Source organism: Armigeres subalbatus, chromosome 3 (genome assembly GCF_024139115.2).
Source record: "Armigeres subalbatus isolate Guangzhou_Male chromosome 3, GZ_Asu_2, whole genome shotgun sequence".
Taxonomy (NCBI): Eukaryota; Metazoa; Arthropoda; class Insecta; order Diptera; family Culicidae; genus Armigeres; species Armigeres subalbatus.
This window is the reverse complement of record NC_085141.1, coordinates 196892930-196918597: the sequence shown is the minus strand read 5'-3', so window position 1 is coordinate 196918597 and position 25668 is coordinate 196892930. Positions and strand designations below refer to the sequence as shown.

Sequence of the window (25668 nt, the reverse complement as noted above, 5' to 3'; positions counted from 1 at the left end):
AACAAAAGTCCATCACTGAGAAAATTCTTCATATTGAATATATCTGTCGCACACATAATGTTTTACAATTTGGGGACCCAAATATATGAAATTTGTATCCACACATAAATTCAATAACTGCATATTAGAGACCACACATATTTTATTTTATTATAGATTCTATTTGTACTTCCCGTGGATAGTGGCTATGTGTGCACAAATAAACATCATGAGTTAGATAATGGATTTTTGCCAATAAAAATGTGTGGAATTTTTGCAGTGATCAAAATTATGTAGTTTAAGCCAAAAAGTAATTGCATTGCCTTCGTGGAAAATGAGAAATTAGTAACAGATGTATACCGCCCTTAATGCTGCATTTGTATTTCGCGTGTCTTGCTTAATGATGGTGGGTGGTGGTAAGGTAAGGCATGTTCATGATCACGATGATTTGATGGATGAACGTAAAATTGGAAATCATAGATACGAATTTATGAATTGATTTTGATGTTAATTTCATTGATAACACTGAACACGCTTTTCTTTTTTTTTTTTTTTTTTTTTTGTTTGTGTTGTCTGTCATAGAAGTGACAGACGGCTAAGACCGTTCACGGTGAACACGCTTTTCTTACCTCAAATCTATACCAATCAGAGTTCCACACTGGGTTGAGACTTTTCCTGCAGACATCCGTCTTGTGAGTAATCGAACCGAACTTTATTTCAACAAATGCATCGGTGGTATCACTGCCTCTGTCCATCACCGGTAAGTTGCGCCCGGCAAGCACTTTAACTTTAACTTTTCCAGGCATTTTTACTTATTTAATTACGATAAAGATATTGAAACGCACCGTATAAGTTAATCTTTGCAGAATCGATTATGTTTTGATTGTTGCTCTTTGTTTTTTCCACCAAGTTTGCACTACACTGGAAAAAATACTGCTTTTCTTCTGATACATAAAAAGCAATTCGTGAAGTCGAACTACAATAGGTACTGCAAAAAAAAATCGTAAAACTTAAAAACGAATTAATTTTTGGCAGTAGAAATTGAACAATCTACTAAATAAGCACCTTTACAAGGAAAAACATATTTTCAAATAATAATATGCATATATATAAACATGTTTATTGTAAAGATTATTAAAAGTCTAATCCCGCATACCAAATAGTTTAAATTAAATATTGTTCTGAATTTTAAAAATGCATTTTAAATTTCATTTCCAGTATATGTCCCGTGATAAATTTCCATCGTCGTTTACTTATATGCTTTAAATTGTCGCATCGGAGCTTCGACTTTCCGCAACAAAACAAATGCAATATTTCGCATTGTGTGGTAAGCAATCGTTTTACTATAAATAGTTTGCTATATATAGGTATATTACAAATTTATAATAAGAATAAATTTATTCTATATATTATTTATCAATTTCAGATTCAGTATTTCGTAAATTAAATAAATATTTCACATCAAGTTAACTTTATATGAACCTTGACTTCGACTAACCGATACCATTCTACTGTACCGACCGACATGTCGACAGTCGGTTTTGCGTGTTTTGTTTTGTCTTTTCTCTCCTGCTGCCACATTTCTGCCGTCAGTTTTATTTCGAACTCCGTACGGTGTGGATTGTGTTGTGAATTGGTTGATTGTGCTCGTTTCGTGGTATGTTAATTATCAAGAGTGAAAATGGTTAAACCTCTATAGACAAAACTGTGTCAGCAAGAAGCGAACGGGATCGCTGCATTTTCCGCGATTGCCTTACATGGGACTAATTTTCGGTGCAAGTCCTGAAGGCTCTCCGCCTACTAGCCACTGTGATAAGAGAGAATCTATTCGCAATTTTTGGAATCTTCAGTGACTGGCCAACGTTGACGTAATTATATTTATGGTATAACTAAAAATGGACAACAGATTCCATCAAAATGGTGACTGTTGAATGCAAGTTTTTTTTTCATTCCGTTTTATAAGTATACACAAGTGTATCACCACAGCAAGAGTGCAGCGAAAGAAGTGAACTTGTGTTGCGCTATTTAGTTTTTCTTTTTTTAACACCACATTCAAGTAGTAAACGGTAAAGGTGGGTAATTAAATATACAGTAGGCTATTTAATTCAGAGCCTACTACTAGAGAAACAGAATAAATCATCAGCTGCGTGTCGCACGGGTTTGCTTTGATGAAGAAAATTGTGTCTACGAATGGAGCTGTAAAGTTGGGCTGTTTATAAATATTTTCGTTTTCAGTCGCCATACCATATGATAGGCAAAAATATTGAATGTTTGCTTTTGTAATGTATATATTTGAAATATATTTTGTTTTGCATGAGGCGAACATTTATTTGATCTTGTGCCATTGTATGGTTGCTCTTGAAACAGCTACTGCCTATATGAAAACAAAGTATCTGCGTGTTGCAACTTGCAATATTAGACGGGGAAAGCTTGAAGTGGCAATTAATTGCAATGGTAAAAATATCCGTTGAGCTATATATGAATAAGAAAATGTGCGTTCGTACTGCTTGTCAGTTGTCATTCTTATTGTTAAATAATGTAATAGACAACATTAATCAAGGTCACATGATTACACAGCATTTCAGCGTAGGTATTTGTTGAAAACAAATTAATTTAACATTGCATAATATGCTTGTCCACTACTTAATTGTAGTTTTATAGATATTTCTCGGGTACTTATTCAAAAGGACGTATGTGATTTTGTAAACAAAGATTCAAACGTAGATTTGTCCACTCTGATAGCACTCCCACGCAAACCATCACCACAGACTGGTAGGGGAAGCCTTCGGCTACCTGTTGGAGGTGTTGGTTTGGGTGGGAGTACCATCAGATTGGATAAATCGACGTTTGAATCTTTGTTTACAAAATCACATACGTCCTTTTGAATAAGTACCCGAGCTTTATTACAACCGTTTCCGTTTGGAAACGTTAAATATTTATTTTCCTGCGCAGAATTCTGGTTTTACGCGATTCACATAACACGATCAGCTAAAATGTTTAATCCATATTTCTACAATACCACCCTTTTTACCTTTTCTCCTACTAAGTATACATTAAATCTATCATGGTGTCTATGGGAAATATTATTTTATGAAAATCAGTATCTCTGAAACACCCACCACGCGAATGTGTATAGTCTGCTCTTTCATGTAGTGGATAAACTAAAATTTTCTATCGGGGGTTCTAAAACAATTTTTATTTTTTCGGTATTTTTAGTGCAAACTCCTAAATAAATCTTATTCAAATTCTTATTCAAACTCACCTCCACCAAAAATGTATGGAAAAATTACTTCCGATAGACATTTTGTAATTGCACTTACGTGAAAGAGAAAAGCCTATACTATCTTGTAAAAGGTGTTTCAGAAATACTGATTTTTTGAAAATAAGTCTATTTGGACAGAGACACCGTGGCTATATGATCATTTCTAATCATTAGCCGAATCTCTCGCAACAGTTTCGGGGAATTCTGTCTAATTGTTTGCTATTAATCATTTTCCAGATCAGACTATCGGCTCAGAAGTAATGGCCAAAATACTATTTCTTATGCGCAAAACACGCTAAAAAGCACTAATATTTTTAGCACTAGAATGGTACCAACATCACTAGGATGAAACAAATTTTCAACCCAAGCAAAACCATAGTCAAATCAAGGGGCTGTACACTAATTACATAGAGACGTAAAGGTGGAGAGGCGCTGCCACCTAGATAGGGCTGTGCACAATGGAGGTTTATCGATATCGACGATATTCATATGGTGATATATCGGTATCGGCGATATATCGGGTTTGGAAATATCGGATATCGGATCGATATCCGATAAATTAAAGAAAAAAGTTTTAACTCAAGTTTGGCTACTACCGATTTTATCGCGTTTGTAAACTCTATTCTGTTACAAAACAATTTGAAAATTTTAATCGCTCTTATCCATCTCGGTAAAACACCGCAAACGACAATGATTATCATGAAATAACTTTCACCGCCTGTGGTTTATTATGAATCATTTTAGATTTCCTGTCGAAGTGAAGCTTTATCGTTCATGCGTTCTGCCCGTTCTGCCTTTCCACTTAGCGGGTACTGATGAGCTCAAATTCTCAACACCAGACACAATGGACATTTTAAAAATGTAATGGATTTGCTACATATGTTTTAAAATTGATATAGTCAGTGAGCTAGTGTATGTAGTTTTTAGTTAAATTATTGAGATCAACATTATATAAATCGATTACAAAAAAATATCGATATCGTCGATATTTGAGTTCAATGATATCGGATATCGTATCGATAAATTTCATCCGATAATATCGATATTATCGATTTTATCGATATTTGCACAGCCCTACACCTAGATAGACTCGACAAATAAATCTTACCGTCCCATCGAGATTAATAGGTAGATGAAATTTTGTCTTGGTGTCTAAACCTATTTTTTTGGTTGGCGCTAACAAGCTTTTTGTTTCGTCTATCGTCCCATCTTACTATAAACTAATGCTGATGATAAATCAGTAAAGTGCATATCAGGCATTAATGCACACATACATTAGAATATCAATCTTCTTTATTTAATCCATTGCCAATCCCAGTAAGTAGGATATTGTTTTATAACTCGAGCACGTACAAACTAACGCCTCCGACAAAGTTTATCGATGGTGTTCACCGGTGTTTTGTCTTCAAGCAGAAAAAGACCTTTTTGAAAAAAAGCAAGTTCAAAGTTATTCTTTATACTTGTCTTTGGATTTGTACATACGACCATTGAGCACCCTTTATTGCTGATGATCCTATATATTTGATAGACGTTAAAACCAAAATATCAAATTGATTTCGATAGCTTGATTGATCTTTATTCAATTATCAAACATACTAATTTCATACTTGTTACAGATATCAATTCGCACGACATCTTATACATTTACCACACATCGGTCAAACGAAGGTGCCTTTTACAATACCGCAGAATCATTTTAAAAAATATTCAAAACTTATTCTCTTTCAGTTTATGCAGATTCAACATCGCTAAAAATGTGATTTCCCTATATTCCAACGAGGCTTGTCATAATTCAGATCTGTACTAAAGCACGTGATATGTCTTCCGACAAAGAAGAAATAGTTTCTCCACCATCCAAACGCAACGATGTCGCCTATTCAATCAACGCCTATGAAGACACACGAAATGCAAATATAGCGGTATGTCCATTACTACTTGTATTTTCCGTTATAATTTAAAAAAAAGGTATTATTACATTGAAAACGATTTTAGGTGCCTCACGATCCTACCGACTATATTCAAAAAGCCCGTATAACTCGAGCACAGCCTCCGAAACCTGCATATGATCCACTGCAATTCGTACAGCTGAAACCATGCAGTCTGGTGAAGAACGCTCAAGCGCAGATGCTGAAAGCGGATGAAGTTAAGAAGGTTAAAGATGAAAAAAAGGAAGAACCGGAAGAGTGGCAATGTGTAAGTGTGCACTTAAAAGGTTCAATTTTCAAAAGATGTAAACCCAATCTCGTAGATATTCAGAATAATTTCCGTAAAATTAAGCGATTTAAGGAAAAATTTAAAAATAAAATTTAATTTGCGCAAATTTATTTATTTCCAGTCCAGTTTCTAGTTTTTATTTTCTACAAATGAATAGATTGGAACTGAATGGAATAGAATATATTATTCAACTATATAATACAGTAACATGCTTGCTGTACATCAATCAGAAAGAAGTCTAAAAAGAACCTGTTCGTATTTTTACAGAACTTAGACAACTGGAAATCGTCCAGGAGGAAACGAGTTGAACACATAATAGACAGGGTAGTCGAGGTGAAAAAATATGAACTGGAGGAACATGATCGAAATAGAAGAAAATCCAAAACATTCAATGAAATGATGGAAGAAAGGTAAGTAAATAGTAAAAACACAATGTAAATATCTGAATTAATTTGAATAATTTTTTCTTTTATTTTAGGGGCTCGAGGCGGCTTAAGTTTCTTCCCGTTTACACAGATGATGATAATAACGATTTGAGCGATCTTGGAATACATTCTTCTGATGTGAGCATCCTTTATTGTCGGCATTCAATCAATATAAATTAGCTTGTACATTTGTTTTTCAGTCATCACAAAAAACAATCGAAGAAACTAACGTGGAAAACTCCAGAAACACCCCTTCACCAGAAACCTCTACGGACAGGGATTTTAACGAATACACATACGAGGGAGCAATCGAAGATTACAAAAGCCGGATTTCCCGAGCAACACATGCAGCTAATGACACCCAACGACTTGAAAACAAGGGCCAGCCGAAAGTGAAGATCCAATTACAGGTAAACTTACGCAACGAGATTGCCCCACTGCCATCGGACAGGAAGCTTTCGGATGCATCAATACCTGAGATTCCCAAGATTGATTTTCTAAAACGGAAGGAGTTGTTCGAAAAAGAACAAGAACAGAAGAACGAGACTGATTCAAGACGTCAGTCAACGGATTTTGTAAGCACATTAAGCATAAAAGAAAGACTATCAGTATTACAGCTCAATCAGACCCAAGAATCCACTGAGTCTGAAAAGCAACAGCGAACAATTCCAGACGTTTCATTCACTGATTTGAAAAACCGATTGGAAATATTCGAGAGAGAAATTAGAACTCTGGCGCACGACAAAGAAGATCCGTCGCCACCCTTCCCAGCTATGTCACACGAAAGCTCGGTAGAACCACTTGTTAGTGCAGTGAAAGACGAATTGAAACAGGAAGATGAGCTATTGGAAAAATCACATTACTACCCCAATTCTTACAGTGAAATGTTAACTCAGAAGCAAAATTTAACGCTTGATGAGAACGAGAACATTGATACGGATCGAGAAGACAGCGGTATACATACTACAGATGTCTCCTGTTCTGTTTCACAAGCTGACGAGCAGACTGAAGATGGCGAGCATCTTCCACATGATGAATCCAATGTAAAACCGATCCACACTGTATCTAAGGAACAACCCTCAACAACTCCTGAAGATACTATTCAAATGGAATTCGATGAAACGAACGACATAAGTGTAAGTGCATCATGTTAAGTTTTTCAAATTAGTTTACAATAGGCTAGAGTCAGTGGTGGGCTAGATTTGTGTTCATAATGTTTTTTATGAAGGTGGTTGTCCTCGCTGTTAACTAATTTTTCACAAAATCTTGAATATGCCTCTCAATTTCTACTAATATCTTCTGCTACTTACTCACAGGCATACAATACCAATGGATCGGTTATCTTTGGGCTTAAAAGTAAATCCACAACTTCCGGTTAGTTAGTCGCTATCACCGACATGAATTTTCATGAGATGTATGTATTTAAATGGTTTGGAAAAAGTATGCATGTTAATTATTCAATTTATGTTTTTAATCTGTAATTTTTATTGATTAGATGTTATTATTATATTATTACTAGGGTTATCAAACCTAAACAAATTTGAATGTCAAAAGTGAAACAATTGCATCGCATCGACAAGTCATCTCAAAAGACGCGTTTGATGTAACAATTCATTCGATTGCATAACATTTTGCGGTGACTATTTCGTGGTGTACAATTTGGCGGTATGCCAAATCTTGTTCATTACCGCCTAGAAAGAAGAACTATTTCGCATCATGCAGTTCTACGCAACATGCGGTTCTGTACCATTACGCGGTGAATCGTTTCGCGAAAATTTTGCTTTTTAGTTGCATCGCAGTCTCCATTAGGACATTATTGGCCCGTATCAATAAAAGTAGTAATCCACTCTTTACTGCACTGTTGCTACTGTTGTAGCAAAACGGTATATATAGAGGCACGTTAACTTTACTACAATTTTAGAACATACTACATTAGTGGAACTTGTTGGGTAGTTGGTATGAATAAAAGCAGTCAATTTTTCTTCTTCTTATTGGCTTACATCCCCCACTGGGACACCACCACCACCAAGTTACCATTTCTTGGATTCATATAACATGAGGCTAACACGATGATAATTTCATGCCCAGGGAAGTCGAGGCCATTTTCCCATTTTCAAACCGAAAATTGCCTAGACCGGCGCCGGGAATCGAATCCAGCCACCCTCAGCATGGTCTTGCTTTGTAGCCGCGCGTCATACCCCACGGCTAAGAAGGGCCTGCGGGTTGTTTTACGCTTTTTTTTAGTTTTTTACGTAGTTGTTTGAAATGATGGGGAAAAACGTGAAAATTGTAAAAAATCGGTTTTCATTGAAGTCGCATCGGTACGTATTCCCCACATAAAAACTGACTTAGGGGAAAGTGGGGTAAGATGGCCATATGGGGCAAGACAGCCAACGTTAATTATGACTTAAGTGAGCATTATATTCACATTATTATTACAAGGGATGGTTCACAATAATGTAAAAGGGCTATACAAAAATGCACTTTGACAACCTCACTTGTTCTTGTAATATTGATTTGAAGATGGTTTAGTTGAAATTCAAATTTTCTTATAATTTTCTAGTTACATAATTTAAGGATTGAAACCTAAATTACTCATTTTTCAGGATAAATTGATATTTACCGAAGCTTTCATATAACTATAGCCTATATACAATAATAATTTGAAGAGATTCACAGTGATTAGGTTCGATAGGATATAAATCTTTGGATATACGTCGGCCTGGGGCGGTATTGCCAACTATATAGGAACAAGATCATCTCCAGGATTAAGAGTCGCCTAACCCTTAAATGCATTTAAAAAATGATCAAAATAGTTTCTGCGTGAATCAGAGATGATTTAAAACCAAGGATATAGTTTTAACAGTAAAAATTAGTTTTAGGCAAATTCTGATATTGTCGAAGTGCCGGTTGACAAGAAATCAACATGGAATACGACATTTTCAAGCGAAGCATCATTTGAATATGATCCCTAGAAGTGCAATAAATGTGCAACCCGTCCTAAATAAATTCAGCACACTTTCGATATATTTTTTGGGCCTTGCTCGTCTTTCCCCGAGGGGTTGGCTATATCGCCCCATATGGTAAATATGAGCATCATATTAACACCTTTTTAAAACCAGTTTAAAAGATACTGAAACGTTATTAATCAGTGTTTTTTGATACTTATGTCGAAGACGGGTCATCATAAAGGTGTTTCATGGACAAATCAGCAGAATTTGAAGGAGTGTCACTATTTTACAAGGGTTACCGCTTAGGATGGCCATCTTGCCCCACTTTCCCCTAAGTGTATCATAAGTGAACATAAAATGTTTGACGAACGAGGAGGAGCGGTGAACGAATTTGAACATTCCTCCATTGGAAATCCTAACATAAGCGTAACAAACCAGCGATTTTCCCAAAAACGCGTGAAAAAGACCAACTGTTATCGATTTTCCGCCGTTCTCACGTTCCCCTGACAAAGATGCAAAAATCAAAAAAGGTAGTTGCGTTAATACGAATTACATAAAAAAACGCGTGAAAAGCTACTTCAATAAATTTCATAATACCATGGCATGTGTCATGTCATGGAAATGTGACAGAAATTGAACTCAAGGAATGCAATGAAAAATCATTTTTCCCATGTTAGTCTTCTACACTAGACTTGAAATTGTATTTTCATGACCGGAAACAACAACTACACATAATTTGTAGTAAATACTACTCTTTTATTTTCAAGAGTAGTATTTACTGCTATGCTCCAAAAAGTGTTTTATTCATACCAAAGCAACTTTACTACTTGTGGACCTTACTACAAAGCAGTAACTACATATTGTAGATTTTACACTGAAAAAAATAAAAACGTAGATTCTATCTGATTTTTATGTAGCTGATTTCTATACGCAAATCCAGTATCTATCAATTAAAAATTATATAGATTCAATCAGATCTATGTGATTTCATAATGAAATATATTTTTCACATTAATTTCATCTGATTTTTCTGAGGCAATTGTTATTAGTTTTTCTCATGAAATTCGTATAGCTTTTCTATTGGAAATTTTCCATTAGATAGGGGAACTGCTCCTGGGATTCATCTCATGGCTCCGATCTTCATCCCATCAAAAACAAAGCAATGGAAAGAAATTTGATTTATTTTTTATTTTTGGGATTTTTTTAGCAGTGAGCACGCTTGTTGACAAAAAGAAGCGACGAAATTTGTGCTGTATTTCTTTGTTTCGCAATGAGATGAATATATCACAGACAAAAATATATGTTCAGTGAGATGGAGATCGGAATAGTACCCCTATGTGATTTATTTTTTGGTTTTACTACTTTTTATTCATACGGGCCTTTAACGCAGGAACATGTGTTTATTTTGCACTTTTTCTGCTTCATACGTATAATCTTTCTAAGTGCTTCCTTGCATGCTTCCTTGCCCTGATACATGGCAAAAACCAACGCTTTCTACTATTATAGAATGTGTACAAATAATGAAACTTCGAAATATAAGTTTATTTCTTAGTTTTTTTAGTCTGTTTTTATGTGGTACTTGAGGTGCCCAACTTGACGCACTAATTTTACCATGTTCCTAATTTGACGCAAAGTTGTTCCTAATTTGACGCACTTTGAAATTATGTTAAACTCAATCAAATAAACGCCTTATTTTTTGTTTATATAATGACAGTGCAAAATAACTTTGCACGTTATAAAACAACAAGTTAATTCATTTTACAAAGCAGCATTTCATTAATTTTTGTTCAGTTGTTCTGCAAGTTATATGCTACGTGGCACATAAGAGTTTTGTTAGTTTCATGTACCCAATGCATCAATCAAAATGCTTCTCAATTAGGTGTAAGAGTAATGTCAAAACATATATTCACGGGAGAACTAACTTTGACATTTCATTGCATAACCAGCCTATCATGGTCTGTTGCATTTGTAATAAAAACCACTTTCTTTGGTAAACTGCAATTTTGAATCTATAAACTGAGACGGATACAAGGAACGCAACCTGTATATGAACATTTTTAGAACAACGTTGAAGCTACCAATATGCAAATGCTACTTGACCAGCAAATATATCTCAAAAATATGAGCTGTCCGTCTATATACATTTTTTCAATAAACTATTAACGTAAACTGAAGCTTATATAAGAAAGGCAGGCATATTTTTGTTTGATTTCCTATTCAGGGTTGCCTGACTAGTGGCTTGCATAGCAATAGAGTAATTAATTAAAAATGCGTTAAATTTTTTGGCATGTTAGAATTTTGTACAGAGAAAGTAAATTGAATTGTATGATACTAATTTATTATATAATATTATTTTCTCGCGAGAATCTCAAAACCAGCAAAGAAAAACTGCATAATTTCCAAATACCGTGTAAAAAACGCGTGAAAAAAACGCATCAAAATCGAAGACAGTATAAGGCATACTACCATGGGTTGGACACTTAGTGGAATAATACAATGTTGATTAATATTCTAAGTAGTAGAGATTTAGTTTAAATAAAATGAAAACATATTGCTTATCCTAAGAGTATTATTGAGGTTTCTAAGCACTGCATTTTATATTCGTCTGATAAGGTTAATTAGGAACATCAAAATGAATTGTGAGCCTAATTTGACGCAGAACATTTTGGGTTGAAAAATGCGTTCGAATGTTGCAATGTTCAGCATAAAAGGAAAAGCTTACTCATAATGCTCGGCTGTTTGTAGGTAGGGGTCGAAAATTCTCACAAAAGTAATTTTGCGAGCAAAAAATGATTATTCGATCCTTAGTATTGTGGCTAAGAAAGCGAAAAATTGACGCATTATGAGTATGACCTCCATATATTTGATTCGGATAAGTTAATTCTTCATCGATAATATGCTTTTTATGCAATATACGCAAAGAAGAAGAGCAAATAAAGCCATCTAGCTTGATTCTTTGATATATTTTTGGCGAAAACAAGTTTTATGAATCATTTGATATGAAAGTGCGCCAAGTTTGGACCTGCGTCAAATATGGTACTTCCACGGTACTCAATAAAATTACAAATTTTGAATTTACAGTTATTAATTAAAAAGGTTTTAAGTTTTAAGATCATGTATACTGCCTGTAATCGCATAACTGTCCTATATGAATAGGAAATCCGTATACGATTTGCTGAACATGGCAGAAGCATTCCTCATTTCAACCGGGAGCTCTTAAGTTGCTGGATAAAAAAAGTATTGCAACTTTATCTCAAGTTAATTGGATTGTAAATGAGAACAATCTTTTGCTGGACCTTGCTTCGTTAGTGGTCATCAAACCGTCCAAATCGACCCTCATCACCCAAACCGTCCAGATCGACCCTCATCGCCCTTCTCTAGTTTTCCACTTGAGAACGACGATGTCTGCGATGTCGTTGGTACTATGTCCGTTGTGCCATGCATTTTTTGGTGGATTATTCCAGTATTGTCAAAGTACTGTCTAACTTGGATAGACAGTGTATCCTTGACCCGGTCGATGCAAATATCGTAGCACAAACTTTTTCCTATGTCTTGGCATATGTCATTGACAGACATGTTCCACAAAAGATTTGATTAAACCCGCAAGTGTTGGGCATCAAGCACGTGAACTGTAGAAGGTTGGAGTAAGCGTGGCAGCAATCCAGGAAATACGGTGACCATAAACCGCAGAACGTTAAGGTCACTCCTGATGGAATCCATGTTTCAAAGTGCTCGTGTTTTCGGGGGCACACCACTCGATACGGAGGCGGCGCACAACTGGCATTTTTGTTAACTTAGTTTTGCTGCGTCGCAGCATGCGTGAAATAATAAAAATGACAGTTGTGCGTTGCTTCCGTATCGAGTGGTGTGCCCCGAAAACGCGAGCACTTTGAAACTTGGATTCCGTCAGGAGTGACCTTAATTCCGTGCGGTGGATCCTATCACAAAAACACCACATTCAAGTGACACTTCTACGACGATGTAACTAAAACAGCACAGGAAGTGTTAAACACTGCACATCCGAGCAAAGTTTGAGATCAAATCTATAACTTGTTTTGATGTTGAGGAATTGCTAACTTTGACTGCTTTGGTTATTTCATTTTGACATTTTCCTGTGACATCAAATCGAAAATTATTCCTGCTGTCGATGAAAGCAAATTAAAAAATAGTGTTGATGTTGGTTTATGTTAATAAAATAAGTAATCAGTATAATGTCATGAAAATAATCGTAACTCTTCAGATATATGAAAAATGGACCTAAAAACTAACGGAATATATGGCTACCCATATTTTTTTTAATTTTCGTTTTCTTTGAAACTTTGCAATTCAAATTAAGTTCACTAGGTTACCAAGGTAGAAAGTACCCTTGCAAAAATAAGTTTCCTGCACCAAAGCCACTTGGGATTTGCCTATTTGCATAAGTCTACAAAGATTAATCGTTTCTGTTCTTTTATGCTGAAGATTGATTTAAGCTATCTTAACTGAAGCCATTGCGAATTATGATAATACACTCCACAACTTCAGCATTTTAAAAGGAAGCTTCCGAACTACTCGAAAGGAGCCCTCCGAGCTTTTTTGAAAAAGTCTTTCGAGCCTGTTGAAAAAAGGCTTCCAAGCCATTTTAAAGCAGACTTCGCAGTATCTTTAATGGACGCTTCCAAACCTATTAAAACAATAATTCCGAGCCTCTTAAAGGAAGGCTTCGAGCCTTTTGAAAGAAGGCTTCCGAACCACTCGAAAGGAGACTTCCGAGCCCTTTGGAAGAAGCCTTCCGAGCTTTTTAAAGAGAGCCTTCCGAGCCCTTTGGATGGAAGGATGCTTTCAAACCACTTTAAAAGAGGTTTCGGAGCCCTTTTGAAAGAAGGCTTTCGAGCCACTTAAAATGACAAATAACGCTTCTGATTATCTTGAAACGACGCTTATGAGGCTTTCGAGAGTACGGCTCCAAGCCTCTTGAAACAAGAATTCTAAGCCACTTGAAAGGAGCCTCCCGAGCCTTTTGAAAAGAGCTTACCGAGCCTTTTGAAAGAAGGAGAAAAGAAAAAAACAATGTTTTAAGAAGAAAGCCTAAAAGAAGACTTCCAGGCCTCTAGAAAGAAGGCTTCCAAGCCTTTTAAAATTAGCAGGGTGTCTACTACCTGGAAAAACCTGGAAAACCTGGAATTATCAGGGAATTTCTCCCCACCTGGAAAAAACCTGGAATTATCAGGGAATTCCTGACATAATCAGGGAAATTTCAATACCCTGTGATCATGAGTGCAAATTCTCTCAAAAGATGAAAAAAAAATCCTTACAAATATTTGAATAAATATACCAATCAAATCTAATTAAAATGTAGTGAACATTAATGGATCGTTGTTCCGGAAAAATTTGCCATCTTCAAAAGAATTCCTTGAGAATTTCCAAAGCTATTCTTGGTGAAATCTAGGAATTTATTCGGGAAATCAATTAGGGATTGCTTTGTAAATTCTTTTGAGTATTCCCTCGGAAATTATTGAGGAATATATTAAAAAATAATAAATTAGTTAGAATTTTTTAAAGCAATTTCTGGAGGAACTTGCGAAGGAATTTCGGGATCAGTTTTCCAAGGAATATCCGGAGGATTTTTCAAAGAAATCACATGCAGGGATTTTTGAAAAATAAAAGCGTAGGTGATTTATGAAGAATTTTTGTTAAAGGAATTCTTGAAAGAATAGCCGAAGGATTTTTCAAAAGAGTTTCTAAAGGTGTTTTCGACGAATTTCCAAAGAATTTTCAAAAGCAAAATATCCGGGAAAACTCCAGGTGTTTTCTAAAGTTTTCCTCAAGATACTTCTGCATGAGTTCCTAAAAAATCCTTTCAAAAGAATACCCGAAGCATCTTCCAAAGGTTTTTACAGTTAAGCTATAAGTAATAGAACGCTAGTGGCGCTGTAACCATTAAAATTATTCTGCCAAAATATGCTTCAATAAGCTTAATAACCTACTCAGATTACGATTAGATTATTTATCGTAAAAAATATCGTGTTAAAGTGAAGAAAGAGAATTGAATGTATAGGGATGGCATCATGTTGTTGTTTATCAGGATATTTATGATCAAAAAAGGCGTTATCTGAATAGGATATAAATTGACCGCTTGACACTTACCTTGGCTGCTAGGTCTAAACAAACTAGATGTTGGTCACGCGAACAAGAGCAACAATAGTAATCTCGGGTATACTTCGTGTCAGGTATAAGAACGTTAGGCATAAAGGGTGTTAAACATAAAATGCCCAAAAAACATCCCACGACATAAAAAGGTCGTATTACGCCTAACGTCCTCATGCCTAACGTCATGGACCAAGCAATCTTATATTTTTGCATCAACACATTTCCTAAAGGAGTTCTCGCAAGAAGTTCTGAAGGAATTCCTGAGGAAATTCACAAACATATTTCCAGAACAAATCTTTAACAGGATTTCTTAAGTTTCTTTTAAAAAGTAACAGCTGAAATAAAATTCAAAGAAATTTCCGAAAGAATTTTTAACCAAATTTCCAAAGAAGGAATTTAAAAAAAAATCGTAAAGGAATAGCCAAATGGATCTCTAAAGCAATTTCCGGAACCATTCCTTGAGATGTTTTCTAAAGGTTTTGCGAAGAAATTTTCAAATGAAATCCTGGAGGAAGTTCTAAGGGAAATTCAGAAGCAATTCTTAAAGTTCCCTCTTTGAAAGAATTTCTATAATCATTTCCGGAGAAATGTTCAAAGGTATTCTGGAGGAATTTCCTATGCGATTCCTGAAGTAATTTTTGATTGATTGGCTGAAGTAATTTCTAGGTGAACTTGCGATGGAATTCCTGGAAGAATTTCTTAAGTAATTTACAACATTGTTTTTGTGAGGCAACCAAATTTTTTTTTAATGTTTTTCGCAATAATTACTTGTTTGAATCGATTATTTTGCTGTTAAAATCTATATATGGCAAGTTTGCTTTTACCTGGAAATTAATGTAAAACACCTGGAAAAAACCTGGAAAAATCAGGGAATTTTGTTTTTGCAGATGAGTAGACACCCTGATTAGGCTTTCGAGCCTATTGAAAAATGCCTTCCGAGCCTCTTGAAATGATCTTTCTGAGGTTTTTAAAAGAGATAGAAAATAAAGTTTATAAAAAAATGCTTAAAAGAAGGCTTCCAGGCCTCTTGAAAGGAGGCTTCTGAATCTCTTCTGAATCCCGAAAAGCGTAGAAGGATGCCTCCATTTATCTTGCAACGAAGCAACTGAGCTTTTCGGGAAAAAGTTTTTATGTCTTTCAAATGGAGGCTTCCGAATCTGTAGACTCTAGATTTTAGTCAAGAATCATATTCTTAACATACTATTCAACATTCTGTTTTGATCAGGTAGATTGCATAGAAGATTTTTAAAATTTGTTCAGCCTTTCATCGATTGTACTGGTTATGGAGGGCAGGATTCAATTGACCATGATTTACTGATCGCCATGCATATTATGTACAAGACAAAGTTTTGAAATAAAAAAATATACAAAATTATCAAATCTTTATCAATAACTTTTGATCAAAATTGTAATTCATCCGCCATTATGCATTTTTGTCCGAGGTAAAAATATGTTTATTAATTACCCTAATTATGATGTGAGACTTTGCTCGGGCTGGCTTTTCAGCGGTTTGCTCACAGCTAGTAGCATCATCGAATTTGTTCAGATTTGTTGGCCAGAGTAGTTCTGCAATGCGGTTATATACGTTTTACCTAGTATGAAGAATCATTTACAAGGCAATCATTTATGCTAGAAAATCAAAAATCATGTTTTTTGGTTTTTAAGCCGTAATCATATGTTACGCGATAAAAGGGAGATTACAGTGGACAATATCACAGAGCTTACATAAGTAGAATTTATAAATAACTGCTGCATGCATAGTACTTATTTCGCTTCTCTCGCTTTCTATACTACGCACAAAAATAGCCATGGTACCAATTCAAATCTCACACAACGCTTCATCTATTGATTTTTCCGTCACTAGTGCATGCCATGTCTCAACTTATGACTATGATGTTTTACTGATAATTGTTCAAATTTTAAATAGATATTAGACGATGCTTTGGAAATGGCATTCCAAGAAATTGATAATATGGAAACAACTGCTCCGCAGCCAATAGACTCCACCATTCAGGAGCCAATTTACCAAAATATTACCGATATCGAAAACACCACATCACAACATTCGGATGATAGAGTCAATGCTGGCAATGAGCCCTATTACCAGGTTCCAAAGTCCCAAGAGCCATACTATGAAGTACCAAAGACAAAACCGATCCCTTTGTATGAGAATGTGGATATGATGCAGTCGGTTGCCATCATTTCTGAGGGTGGCTCTGATACTAGTTTTACTGTCAGCCTAAACCATCAACTACCGCCGAAAGAGAAACCTCCTCCTCCTCCTATAGAAAGTAAACAAGATGGTGGTTGTAGTGATTTTACTTGTAATTCTAATAGTGAAAATTTTAAACGCATTAATTCTACCAAACGTATTAAAAAAGAACTTCACAACAAGCGATCGAGTTTTCTTGGAATCGAGACGGATTATGTAGATGAGGATGGATTTATGAAGTTTTCTATAGCTACTCCCCCCAGAGCCGCTGCGTCTATCCTGCAGGAAGAAAAACGGCTTGAAAAGCAATATCTGTTGCAGACCGGATTGTACGATCATTCTGATGCAGGTATGTGATCATTTGAAAATATGCGTTTCTTTTGAAACATGACATTGACATTGTTAATTTAAGCTGAAAGCCGGGATTCAGGAATGTCGGAAAACCACTCACGTCAAAGCAGCGACATATTCACTACTTCATCGGACGACCCGGAAGAACTTATCAAACCAAAAATAGGAGATTTAAATTTACTGAAGTATAGAGATTATGGTGAAAATTCTTCCCAAAATACCTTCTTCTCGCAAGCTGAGGATGAGTATGGATATCAAACAAGAGATAGCCAATTGCTCCAACTAGAGGTATGATTTTTTATTTAAAAAATATTATCCTACTGTACTGTCCAGATTTGCATGAAATGCATGTTAGAAGTGGATTATTTTGTAGATGTACAGTTAGTTCAGTTGCGTCCACTGCTTCTAATTGTTATTCAGTAGAATCGGCAAGTTCTATTTTTGTTAAATTATGTCGGTTGTCGTTTTTTTTTTCATTTTATTATTTATTTAGGGGAAAAGACGGCTTTGGCAGGTTTTGTTCTATTATTGGCAGGGGGGTTTTTGTCGACCGAATGTCATGAAATTTGGCCACAATATTCTATGATATACAAAGAATGTTTAGGCCAAATGAGCATAATCAGTCATAAAAAAAACCCCTGACAATAATAGAACAAAACCTGCCAAAGCCGTCATTCCCCCTATATTTTATACATCTTCTATATAAAAAATGAAATATTGCAACAAATTTTAAACTAGCCTAGATATTAGCAAAAGAGAGCGTAATGAAAGAGAGTCTCTCATTTGGACTTACGACGTTTTCAAAAATCACGCGAGAAATGGTCTTTGTTCGCATCCGCATCTATATAAAAAATGAAAATATTGCAACAAATTTTAAACTAGCCTAGAATATTAGCAAAAGAGAGCGTAATGAAAGAGAGTCTCTCATTTGGACTTACGACGTTTTCAAAAATCACGCGAGAAATGGTCTTTGTTCGCATCCGCATAACTCGGATACGGCTGGATCAGGGTTTGCAGAAATCGCTCTCAATAGATAACGAACAACGATAAAAGAGAGGCAAAAACTGTTCCAAATCATAACAAGCCATGATAACAAATTTATCAAACTTGTAGTATACAATTGCGAAAAACAGAATCGGATAGGCAGCCCCCACAGAAAAATGGCGATTCTCGCTTTGTTTTCGCTCATTTCGTGTTGGTAGCTGTCACAGCTGTGTATAACAAGTTGAAATGCATCATCAGAGCCAGTGCTCTCCGCATTTCGAGCTTTCTAAAAGATATTTATCATGGGGTATAGCCACCCGAATCAGTTCTCTATCATGACAACTTGCGAAAAAAGTCTCTCGCGGGATGCTACATATCGTATATGTATACAGAGATGATAAGTGAGAGACTTGTTCATTCACTTTAGGATTCAATCCCGATGTGCTTTACTACAGGTGTGGCCCAAACCCTAAAGTAGTAATTGTTCAACGAACATTCGCTCTTTTGAGAGAGAAACTCTCAGCTGGGTTGCCGAAGATGGCCGATGGCGACCGAATGTGACGTCACGTCTGGCATACTCAGTACATTTTTCATAACAGACGTGACGTGTCACTCGGCCCACCCACTGTGGGTGGCAATATTTACGTTATTTTTTCGACTAATACAGACTTGGAGCACTTTGGCCCACACCTTTACTGAAGCACATCGGGCTGGATGGATTTTCTTCATTTCTTCAGCAGTTCTTCTTCTTCTTATTGACATTACATCCCCACACTGGGAAAGAGCCGCCTCGCAGCTTAGTGTTCATTAAGCACTTCCACAGTTATTAACTGCGAGGTTTCTAAGCCAGGTTACCATTTTTGCATTCGTATATCATGAGGCCAACACGATGATACTTTTTATGCCCAGGGAAGTCGACACAATTTCCAATCCGAAAATTGCCTAGACCGGCTCCGGAAATCGAACCCAGCCACCCTCAGCATGGTCTTGTTTTGTAGCTGCGCGTCTTACCGCACGGCTAAGGAGGGCTCCCCAAGGAGGGCAGTTACGTTCGTTATAATTTCCGACGAGCAGGGAATCAATATTCGAGCAACGCCTAGCAATATACTATTTGTCATCAACAGAGTTTGTTACTGACAAACGCACCTAGCGACAAACCTTTATCAGAACCCCAATACAATATGACAAGAATCATTTGCCTTGCATGCTCTGATATTTCCGAGAATACGATGCTAATTTTGTAATCATTGTTCGATTCTCGAATATTTTCATAAAAGCAGAAACTATGATAGCATAAAACCAAAATTTGCTCTAGAAATAATGCAAAATAACGGGATGAAAAGTTAGCAACAAGTTTGTCTTCTTTTTTGTTGCTGACAAAATTTTTCGGATCTTTGTCATTATTTTCTCCGACAAAAACAAAGCTTTGTGGTTAGTTCTCTTTTGTCGCTTGTTTCGTATGCGCATTCCAGAAAAATTGATTCCCTGCCGACGAGTCAATTTGATATTTCTTTATGCAAAAATTATTAGGGGGAATGACGGCTTTGGCAGGTTTTGTTCTATTATTGGCAGGGGGGTTTTTTATGACTGACTAGGCTCAAATTTGGCCTAAACATTCTTTGCTATTAAAGAATATTGTGGCCAAATTTCATAAAATTTGGTCGACAAAACCCCCCCTGCCAATAATAGAACAAAACCTGCCAAAGCCGTCTTTCCCCCTACTAAATTTAGTAAATCCTGAAAATCTAAATTAAAGATTCGTATGGGAATTTCGCCTGGGCAGTTCACAACGCTTGTTCTCGCCTACTATGAAGGACAACGTCTGCCGGGTCGACTACTTCTTCTTCTTCTTCTTATTGGCATTACATCCTCACACTGGGACAGAGCCGCCTCGCAGCTTAGTGTTCATTAAGCACTTCCACAGTTATTAACTGCGAGGTTTCTTAGCCAGGTTACCATTTTTGCATTCGTAATATCATGAGGCTAACACGATGATACTTTTATGCCCAGGGAATTCGAGACAATTTCCAATCCGAAAATTGCCTAGACCGACACCGGGAATCGAACCCAGCCACCCTCAGCATGGTCTTGCTTTGTAGCCGCGCATCTTACCGCACGGCTAAGGAGGGCCCCTAGCCGGGTCGACTAGTTATGTATAAAACACCACAAAACGACCCAATTACGAATTGGCACAGGCCTTGAAAAAAAGTAAAGATAATTTGCCCAAGTGCAGGAAACGTCTAATAGAGAGGAATTCGTTGAATGTTGAACTGCAAAATTTCTTGCCTAGTCTATTGTGTAACAAACCATACAAAATGCAAGTCGGTTCAACAATAGGCGAAAAATTTACCCGATCAACGTTTGGCGAATTGCCAAATTACTATATAACAACGTGAAACGCACATTTGAGTCAATAAAAAGTTTTCGTTCGCCTCAATTGCAACAACATGTTTGTTCCAAACATATTTATTTTTGATGCCAGAACAAACTGAATTTATGTTTGGATTTACCTAGAACATGTTTGTTTTTGACGTAGTTTTTTCTGCGCGCTGCATTGAAGAAAAAATATTTTGTTTCTATAAGCCTAAATAATTATCGATAAAAATGAACCTTATTATATTCAAGCCGTTCTTTGAATGACATGAATGGTCGCTTCTAATTGTTAGAAGCGAACTTTCCAGAAACAAATATAGAAGCTGCAATGAAACACTAGCTTTAAAAAGTAAGTTTGAGCAAATGTGTGCTTCTCTAGAAGCGTCCATTTATGATTCGTCTTATTCCCGGCAAATTCGTAACCTTTATGTGGATTCTCCTATACTGCCATCATACCACATAACATATAGTCATCTTTGCTGTGGAATGTGGTCCTTCCATGATTTTGGAATGCTAGCGAACCTAGCGGTGGAAGTCAAGCTTTACTGAAAAACGCGCATTAGACAGAGCAGCATCGCATGCTTGGCTGTCTCTATCTTTCGCCTTGAATATACGGGAGTGCCGTTCGTCGATTGTTGCTACACGAAAAGCCTACTTTGAAATTTGCAGTTTGTTCTATGATACCTATCTGTTTTGTGATCATACTCATATTTGTCCCATGTTTGCTGGGATTCCTATGTACATGGGACAGTTATGCGTATAACGGCAGTATTTGTAAATTTATTCAAATTTTGCCAATGAAAATGTGAAATTTTATTAGTGCGGGTAAATTCATGTTTCAAAAGAAGGCATCATCCACTTGTTTGCCATACTCCGGGCAAACGCGTGATTTTAATGAAGGCATATTTCAGGAAAATTCGTGAATCAAAATAATGTACCACTCATTCGCCTTTTTTCCGAGCAAATGCGTATTTTAAAAGAAAGAAGCATCTATTCGTTAACCTTATTTCGGACAAACTCGTGTTTTCTATTTTCCAAGAAGAAGGAATCATTTACTGATTTTTATATTCCGGGTACGCGTGCTTCAACAGAAGAAATAATTTACTTTGTTACCTTATTCCGAGCTAATGCCGTAAAAAGAAAAAGGAATCTATCCTTGTGCCTTATGCTGGACAAACGTGTGCGTAGCACGAACAAAATATAGATTCATTTGCCTTATTCCGGGAAAATCCGCCTTTTAAAAGAAGAAATCATCGAATTAATTGCCTTATTCCGGGCAAGTGCGTGGGCTCTATTTATTTCCTCAATCAAGGCGTGAAGAAGATATTCACTTATTCTGTTTTATGGTCATTATGCCAAAAGTTCCATCGTATTTGAAACTATAGTTTCTAAAAATTACAATAATGGCCCATACACACCCAACTCATCAAGACAAATGGTTTTATGTACAATTATTGTATGCTTCATTTGTGTATAATTGTATGGTCTTGCAATGATGTTTAATAACTGGGCTAAAACATCAGTCCAGTTAACGAGCGCCGCTTTTTTACTGGGCTGTCGAGGGGATTTGCAATGTATTGTTATGATCAATGTTTTACATGGAACGACAAAAATATACCATTTAGACTCCCCTCGCAGCCTACACGGTTAAACTCGAAAACTCATTAATGAGTAAAAAAGTACGCATTTTAAGTTGTAGTATGTAAATGTCAAAAAATGGGGGAATTTTGACAACTTAGAATGAGTGAAAAAATACTCATTTCGAGTATGCAGTTTCCAGTTGAAAAAGAGTATTTAAAATACATAAATGGGTGAAAAAATACTTCGGCAGTTTTTGTTTACGAATTCGACGCTCTCAATCAAATTATTGAAATAAATTCAATATTGTGGTAATAAACGAGAAACTAATAATGGAAGACGTCAAATAGATGAGAGAAGCAGGTAAGTCAAAATCTTGGGCAGTTTGATATTATTATGTATTTGTATTTATGTATTCTTTCAGAATCAGACCAAAGAGCCAGGAACTTATGCGGAGAATCACGCGTGATTACTTATTTGTATCTGCACCTTGATCGGTAACACAATTCACAGTTTGTGCACCGGAATCGACAGTCCAATCCGCCTACATATTTATTATTTATTTTCTTTCCATAGCAATATGGGCAAATCGTTGTAAGGATAAAAAAAAAATTATGTTATTAAATCCAATCTCATTGTATGTAATGTAATGCATGTAAATGACAATATTTGAATAAATGTACGACTTCAATTTAAATTATTCGATGGAATTAATATGTTGTTGCAATCAAAAAGAATATTTCAAAACCCCACGAGATTTTATTCCCCAAAATGAGAGTTTTTTACCCATTTTTAGTTTCATTTCATTCCCAGAAATGGGTAAATATTCCACATTTTTTGACGTATATGTCGTTTACTCAATAATGAGTAAAAGCAAGTTTACTCATTAAATGAGTAGATCCACTTATTCTTTGAAATGAGTGAAATTTTACCCATTAATGAGTTTCCGAGGTTCTCCGTGTAGTGCTTGTTTTTGTTTTTTGTTTGACGGATAACTGCTTTTTAACTTGCCCACACGGAAGAAAAAAAGTACCCAAAATTGAGTATTTTTAAACTTACTTTTGAGTTTTTTTTTCTCTTCTCTTTCATCCACACTTTCTTTTGTTGTCAAAAACAAAAGAGCCAAACAATCCAACGACGCCAGTTCAATACGGGAAGCCAGTGTTGAGTTTTATTACCTGAGGTCGAAATTGAGTGAATTAAACTTACATTTGGGTGAATAAATTTTCCGTTGGGTACTTTTTCAACATGGGAGTAAAGGCAAACTACTTCGACCCTACTTACTAAATTTTGGCTTCCCGTACGGATGTTCGAGGTTGGGTGAATTAAACTCACTATTGGGTAGTTTATTTCTTCCGTGCAGTTAGCGAACGCCCAGTTAAAAAGCAGTCCAGTAATAAGCTAGTCAATAAAGCTTATTTCTAACATTATTCGTAAAACGACATGCTATACTGGCATTGTTACAATTATAGAAGTTAATGTCAGTAAAATAAGAAAATTGAGATTAATTCTGCCTTTTATGTTGTGTAACAAAAAAAAATAATTTTTGAGTTTTGATAAAGCTTTGTTTGCCATTATCAAACTGTGCTTGAGATCAAACCGAATTCAAATAGTCAATAATTTATTATCCAGTCAAAGGAATAGGATTGCCAATCCAGAGATGGCGAGTTCAATTCTCGGTCCGGTCTAGGATGTTTTCGGGTGGAGAAAATTCTCGACACACTGGGCATAGTGTATTGTGCTTGTCACACAAGATACACAGTCATGCTATGGCGGACATAAAAAACATTCAATTGATAACTGTAAAAAGCTAATAGAATACTAAGTTTAAGAAATGTTCCAGTCGGAATGTAAAGCCAAGAAGAAGAATTTATCAAAGGCTTGTCTCTGCTCTGATCAGCACTGAGGAACCAATTTTGTAATTGCGGATTAAGTTTCAAAATTTATATTTTACATTGTGTACATAATCTTTACATCAAATACATGACTGATAAAATGTCTCATGCGTTATACTTTGATTGAATTTAAATTATCAAATGTAGTTCACTAACATTGAGTTCCATAATTCTGATTGTAGCAGTATTTAGTACTAATTTAGAGAATTTATTATTTATTCAAGCGGTTATTGTAATACATGTATTTAATACTTTCGACAGGATTTGCGATCTCCTATTCCACAACCAATTCCACCAGCGAAGCCTTTACGTTCCCCACAATACTTGCACAAACAGTACAATTCATACAACGAGCATAGTAAATCTTTGTCAAATGTTTCAAATATCGACTACAGCGATATGATTAGCAGCACAGTATCATCAAGCGAAACCCAAATAGCTTTCCATAGCGCATGCAATAACATTGATAGTATAATGTCTAATGAAAACTGTGATCAAAACCGCCTGTACAATAACCTACATGTGACTGAACGTGGCTTAGATTTAACTAATTGTTTGCCGAAGAGTAAATCACCAGATAACTGGGATCAATATGGGCTGTCGCGTGAAACTAATGAAACCTCCATGGACGCCTATCCGCTTCACGACAGCCTACTGCGACAACGTAGCTATACGGAATGCTCACCACAATGGAACGTTAAGGCAAGTAGACATGCTAACCGGAAAAGTGATTCATACACCCGTCACTGGTTTGTGCAGGAAGCGGAGCAGCGCAGAATTGAACAGCAACAGCAGCAAGTAAGAGGCAATTTAGTGTCGGGTTATAGTCAGAACAAAAATGCTAACAGAAAATCGCTACCGGAATCAGTCATACAGACAATTACGCAGCGAGTGCAGAATCTAGGAATAGGTTCTGAGCGACGATGGTAAGACATTTTTATAACGTTGCACTGATACTTATACCTTAGACTTTGATTTTACGCAAAACTAATAATTTCAAATAATAGAAATTTAACATTTCTATAATCAGATACGCAGCAACTTACGCCGTTAAGTGTATACCCCTAATGTTTTATACTGCCTGTAATCGCATATTTGTTCCTATGAAAAGGAAACTCAGCAAAGATGAGTCTAATATGCGATTACAGGCAGTATATATGATATCTTTAATATTTTGTAAACACGTAACGTAGTCCACGTAATGCTTCCGAATAAGCTTAGCTTAGCTTAGCTTAGACTGACTGTACATATCAAAGGTTGCTACCCAGTGATTGATCAGATATGGTGTAAATTTCAGTTCGATCCAAGAGAATAA

General features: G+C 36.0%; 2 protein-coding genes across 9 annotated transcripts in view; one reads left to right on the top strand and one right to left on the bottom strand.

Moving 5' to 3' along the window:
• LOC134224838 (C2 domain-containing protein 5) overlaps positions 1–887 on the bottom strand; it is a 61718-nt gene extending 60831 nt beyond the window's left edge. The window contains exon 1 of the mRNA XM_062704440.1: positions 609–887. Coding sequence (XP_062560424.1) covers positions 609–785 — 177 coding nt within the window. The 5' untranslated portion in view covers positions 786–887. The remainder of the gene's footprint in view (positions 1–608) is intronic.
• Positions 888–1536: 649 nt separating this feature from the next.
• LOC134224821 (uncharacterized) overlaps positions 1537–25668 on the top strand; it is a 225942-nt gene continuing 201810 nt past the window's right edge. For 2 of the 8 annotated variants that reach the window (XR_009983073.1, XM_062704418.1), the window contains exons 1-10: positions 1537–1636; positions 4858–4909; positions 4970–5160; positions 5234–5434; positions 5723–5865; positions 5934–6018; positions 6081–7016; positions 16888–17521; positions 17585–17811; positions 24615–25279. Coding sequence is in view for 7 of the 8 variants with exons in the window: in XM_062704418.1 (XP_062560402.1) it covers positions 5059–5160; positions 5234–5434; positions 5723–5865; positions 5934–6018; positions 6081–7016; positions 16888–17521; positions 17585–17811; positions 24615–25279 (2993 nt within the window). In the remaining variant the exon portion in view is untranslated. The other 6 variants (XM_062704424.1, XM_062704420.1, XM_062704419.1 and 3 more) reach the window with 6 other exon arrangements.